At 33.7% G+C, this 5,283-nt stretch overlaps 1 protein-coding gene across 1 annotated transcript; it reads left to right on the top strand.

The window, feature by feature from the left end:
* LOC118278258 (snurportin-1) lies at positions 1–4,952 on the top strand. Its single transcript, XM_035597426.2, has 8 exons — positions 1–314; positions 560–647; positions 754–918; positions 1,219–1,404; positions 1,834–1,964; positions 2,488–2,636; positions 3,120–3,277; positions 3,743–4,952. Exons 1-8 carry the CDS (start codon positions 205–207, stop codon positions 3,827–3,829), a joined length of 1,074 nt encoding a protein of 357 aa, XP_035453319.1. The 5' UTR covers positions 1–204; the 3' UTR covers positions 3,830–4,952.
* Positions 4,953–5,283: the final 331 nt, after the last annotated feature.

Genomic DNA, 5,283 nt, shown 5'->3' with positions numbered 1-5,283 from the left:
TACATGTGTATTATTTGATGTGAATGTGTTATCAATGAACTAATATCTGATTGAGCGACAAAATAAATAAATTTGGGTTATCGAAAGTGTTACAGTGTTACAAATTATAACACTTTGTATATTTACTATAGACATCTTCGTGTCCATATCTAGGCCGTGTGAATCTCTGAATTCTTGACAGAAAATTAAATAAGACACGCAATCATGGACGATGTATTAGATCAGTTTAATAAAACTAGTTTTATTGATCTGTATAAGCAAAAAGGGGATAATCAAGAGCAGAGAAGAAAAGACCTTCTTGATGCTCAAAAATCGTAAGTATTATTTATTTTTTAGTTGTTATTAAACATCGTGAAATGGTGTGGTGTTTTTAAGACTCTCACTCTCATGTTTTTATAACACCAAATGCACTTTGTTATGTGCTTGCAGTGTTCTTTAAATTATTGGATACTCCATAAAGAAGGAACAACTCTCTATGTGACATAAAAATCTACATTTATTAAGGAAGGAGTCTGCCTATTAACAGTTTATTTAATTATATTGACAACCTCCTTTACAGGCTGCGCAATAATTTATTGGACACATGTAGAGGAATCTTGGGATTAGTAGATGAGACTGAAAATGAAGATGTCTTTCAAGAAAAAAAGGTAAATTATTTTTTTATAGTTACAATTTGTAATGCTTAGTGTATTTTTTCATTTTATTCTATTTTATTTTTAATTTATTTATGAATTATTATGAATTTATTTCCAGGCTTTGTATAAACCGAAGATCTTTGTAGCTGGTTTCACTCGGTGCGCATACAACAATGTTTTAATGCTTTCCGAGTGGATGGTTGAGCAACCTGAAGATTTCCACGAGAATTGGTATGTGGTACCATGTCCTAAAGGTGTTAGGACACTTGTTGTGGCCAATAGAGTGAGTTTACAATTTCATAATATTTTAATGATTTATACAGAAACATGCTAGCTCCTGCCATGCTGTTAAACTCTATACTTGACTCCTATTGATTGTAGTTTGTCCTATAGCTTAGACATAGCTTTTCTCGATAATTCGCATATCTAAATAAAAAAGAATGATTAAATTTGAACTGGCAGTTCTGGAGATAAGAGTGTTTAAATAAAAAAGAATCTTTACTTTTGTAATATGAAAGTAGCTGTCATCTATATAGCATGATTCTATGTATTATAAGAATATATTTTGATTATACATTTTCAGGGTACGACGAAACTATATTCAAAGTATGGTCAGTTTAGGGGTGAATATAAAACAGCTTTGCCTGGTGGTTCTGGAGCATTGAAGAACCGATGCTGTATCCTGGACTGTTTCCAACCTGAGAACTCAAATATTCTGTATGTTTTGGACCTACTGGCTTGGAATACTCAGCCAATGACTGACGGAGAGGTTTGTGGTTTAAATTAAATATTGTTGTACATTTAGGCCGGTAAACCAGAGCAAACTTTTGCTGGTTAACTTTTATGGTATAAGCCACAGAAGGATCACCTGATGGTATTCAATCGCTGCCGCCCCTGGACACCCGATATACCAGAGGCGTTACAAATGCGTTGCCGGCCTTTGGGGTTTAGGAATTGGGAAGGGGGGGTAACTGAACCTCTGTAACCTTACTCACACAACGCAAGTGTTGTTTCACATCAGTTTTCTGTGAGACCGTGGTATCACTCCGGTCAAGGCGGAGCATTCATGCCGAAGCATGGCTCTCCTACACTAATAATTGTACAATTTTAATATTATTTGGGTGACAAATACGATTTGGTTCTTTATTTTAGTTTAGGTTGTTAATTATACTAATATTTTTCTTTTCTATAATTTCAGACACAATTTAGACATTTTTGGATAGAAAGCCACTTCCGAGAGATACCAGAGTTGGAGAGGATATCTAAGAAAAATAAGTTAATATTCAAAATATTACCAAAAGTATTATGCACGCGGGAGAATTTTAATGAGTAAGTATTGTGTTCCTTGTATTCAGAACTATACAACTTTAAACATGTGAACTAGACTAATATAATCTAGAGTGGAGTTGAGTGTTACTCCATTCTAGATTACATACTAGGAGAACATAAATATGGAGTTTCGAGTAATCCATGTGATACTGCTTACAAACAGGTGATCTGTCAGCTCATTTGCCAGTTTATCTTGTAAAAAATGCTCAATTATAATTACAATACAGTTCTCTTAAATTTAATGTGTCCTAATCTATAATTATTATGTCATAAACCGCTATTATATAGATAGGCGAGTAGCAGCATCTGCTACTGTTTTGGTGAAGTCTCCAAGTCACCTGTAGATTTGACTCTTACCGAACAGAAGCTACCGTCTCTTCCGACATTCCACTGTTCATCTCATCCTCCTATGGGGAGAGATATTTTGGCTGAAAATCATGATCATTCATGATATTTACAAAATGACAATAATCTTATTATTTTGTTTAATAAGATTAATAATATTGGTGTAATTCTCTTGCAGATTTATGATGAAAGCACCACACTTTCCAAACTTCAATCCCCCACTGGATGGTCTACTCTTCTACCATAAACTCGCACATTATTACTCTGGAGAGACGCCGCTGGTCGGCTGGATCTACCCTTATATGGTGCCAGAAGTATTTGGAAAAGGTATGGTTTCTTTTAATTTAGGTCTTGCTTGTGTTAAATCTATTTTATCTTACAACCATTGATTACTCAGATAAATGATAAATGATATTTATTTTTGCAAATAGGTTACAATGTAACTCGTAATGAGGCAGGATAGAGAAGTTATAGCGTTTTCTTTAATCCTTTTTAGCGTTTTCTTGAAGCCGAGAGATTACACTTACTTGTTAAAATTGTTTTAATATTCTATACATTAATTTACATGTTTATTGCTGTTTTTAAAGTTTACTTTCTTAGGCCAATCTCAGTCTCAGTAATGAACAGGGTCTTAGTAAGAGTTTGCTTTAGGTTTAACGAGATCGAAACGAGACCGAGTTCGGCGCTGTCATTGGCAGGCTCCGATGAACCAACCAATTAAAGCGTTACGTTTCGTTTTCGTTCAACGTAAAGCAAACTAGTACTAAGGGTACAGTCCGGAATTAATAATACAATTTCTCCTTTTTTTAGATATCAAAATAAATCCAGTGTACAACTTGGAAAAACCTGTTAACTATGTGAACCAAGCAGAGTTCATAGCTCGTTTTAATGAGACGTATAAAAAACGGACGAAGAAACTCCGAAATTCTGATCTACCAATGGAAACTATGACTGGCGAAAATGAAAATGTAAGTATAGATTCAGAATACCTAGAGTTTGTCTTACGTTAACATGATTGACACGTTTATGACGTTCGGCGCTCTGATTGGTCTGCTACAAGTTAATCAACCAATCAGAGGGCTAGTTACGTTAATATAAAAATAGCTCGCACTCACCACTCACTATTGTAACATTTGTAGTCGGAAACTCTTTAGAAATTTGTGTACATAATCATAATAATATCCCGTAATTAATAAGTACATAAAAAATAAATACACCTGTTTGTTAAGTTGCTCAGTGATGTGAATCTTGACTTGCACGGTTACGCTCTATAACGCACAATTCATAACTTAATTTACATAATAACTATGTTTAAACTTTATGTTAGCTATGTTACAGTACTATGTTAATTACTTTTTGGCATTGCTGGAACCCCTTATATCATAAAGGATATACCTTAATAGCAGTAGATCAATCTAATGTGTGTTTTGCAGGACAATACAAAATCCGAGTCCCAACCAATGGATCAGTTAGCCCCATCAGAAAAGCCTGCATCTGAATGTGAATCTAATATGGAGTAAGAATAAGAACCAAAATGGTTTGTGTTAAGTTATTATTGTTGAAATATATTTCAAGCAATATTCTTTAGATTTTCCTAAAGGAGTCTCGAGTGTTTAAGTAGATGTACTAGTCTTTAAGTATATGACGTGTCTTAAGGAAGTGTTAGGAGCGAATTTATTGTGTGATTTATGAATAACTATCAGTTATTGGGCTTTGAAATATATCATTAAATGTCTATTCAATATCTTACGATCTTACTATACCAGTGCTATGCGTATAAAATAAAGCAAATTCGTACTACGTACCCACAAGCTTGCAACTATACAATAGTTTTTTTTAGTATATTTTGGTATGAAGATCTTTGATATCAAATAGAAGTTCTTATTATATCGTATAATGGGGCACAATAGCCTTATGGACCTAAAACTACACTAGCGCCACCGAGTTGTCCTGTATTTTAAAAATGTTCCTGTATTTCTTTTTTGTATATCACCGTTCGTTTAGGAATCACATCATAAATTCGTTTCTTTTAAAGGATTTTGCACTATTTCTTTGTGAATGCAGTGCGAAATAAACTAAGGTGTGAATGGAATAACATTGTGTTATTGTATATGGCTGTTATTTAAATGGTGATATATTTTTAAGTAGACATAATGTTTATGTTAATATTTTTTAAATGAAAACCACCTGTTGTTTATTATATTGCTATTGTGTAAATTATAATGAGGGCTATTGCTCTTGTGCCCACTAGATGGCGTTGTTCTATTGTTTTTATTTGTTCCTATTATCGCTTAAGATTCGTTATTTATAATGAATGAGTGTATGACGATTAAATACATTTATAGGATCAATTTAACTTACAAAAAGGATCAACGGCCTGTAACATATATTGTCACGTCATGTAGCAACTACCATCCAAATAAAATCTGAATATCTCTAGTTTGTATGAAATCTGAGTATAGGTATAACGCACCAATGATTAGAGTTCATTAATAAGATAAGTATTTTAATTTATTTCTAGTAAGCGATCTTAGTAATAAATTGATATTTGTACTCATATCTCTGAAATAAGACTTCAATTTATTATACTCAAAAGTTTGTAATACTATACGATACGCTGGCAATAAACACATTAACAGGAAAGCTACTTTTATTTTTATGTTAGACAAACCAGTTGAACTCATTTGAGTGCGTTTTGGTCCACAGACCAACTTCTTCACAGAAGGCTAACAACGCACTTATAAGTCCTCGAGTGTTGTGGATCTTCATGGGCAACGTTCATGACTTAACATCTTAAAAATCATGCGAAATCTACCTCTTAAAAAAAATCACACCTCCTTTCTCAGGTTTTTTTTTATGGTATAAGCCGGTAAACGAGCACACGGATCACCTGACGGTAAGCGATCACCGCTGATCATAGACACCCGATACACTAGTGGGGCTATATGAGCGTTTCCGACCTTTTGGGGGTCAG

This window comes from Spodoptera frugiperda, chromosome 15, assembly GCF_023101765.2.
Source record: "Spodoptera frugiperda isolate SF20-4 chromosome 15, AGI-APGP_CSIRO_Sfru_2.0, whole genome shotgun sequence".
Classification (NCBI taxonomy): Eukaryota; Metazoa; Arthropoda; class Insecta; order Lepidoptera; family Noctuidae; genus Spodoptera; species Spodoptera frugiperda.
The sequence above is the reverse complement of the archived record's forward strand: the minus strand, read 5'-3'. Positions and strand labels throughout refer to the sequence as shown.

What these genes read in the sequence shown, in the direction of transcription:
- LOC118278258 (XM_035597426.2), top strand. Translation starts at nt 205, where the DNA reads ATGGACGATGTATTAGATCAGTTTAATAAAACTAGTTTTATTGATCTG. An exon ending in AGCCAATGACTGACGGAGAG is followed by an intron (nt 1,405 to 1,833) that starts GTTTGTGGTTTA and finishes CTATAATTTCAG; the next exon opens with ACACAATTTAGACATTTTTG. An exon ending in GCCAGAAGTATTTGGAAAAG is followed by an intron (nt 2,637 to 3,119) that starts GTATGGTTTCTT and finishes TCCTTTTTTTAG; the next exon opens with ATATCAAAATAAATCCAGTG.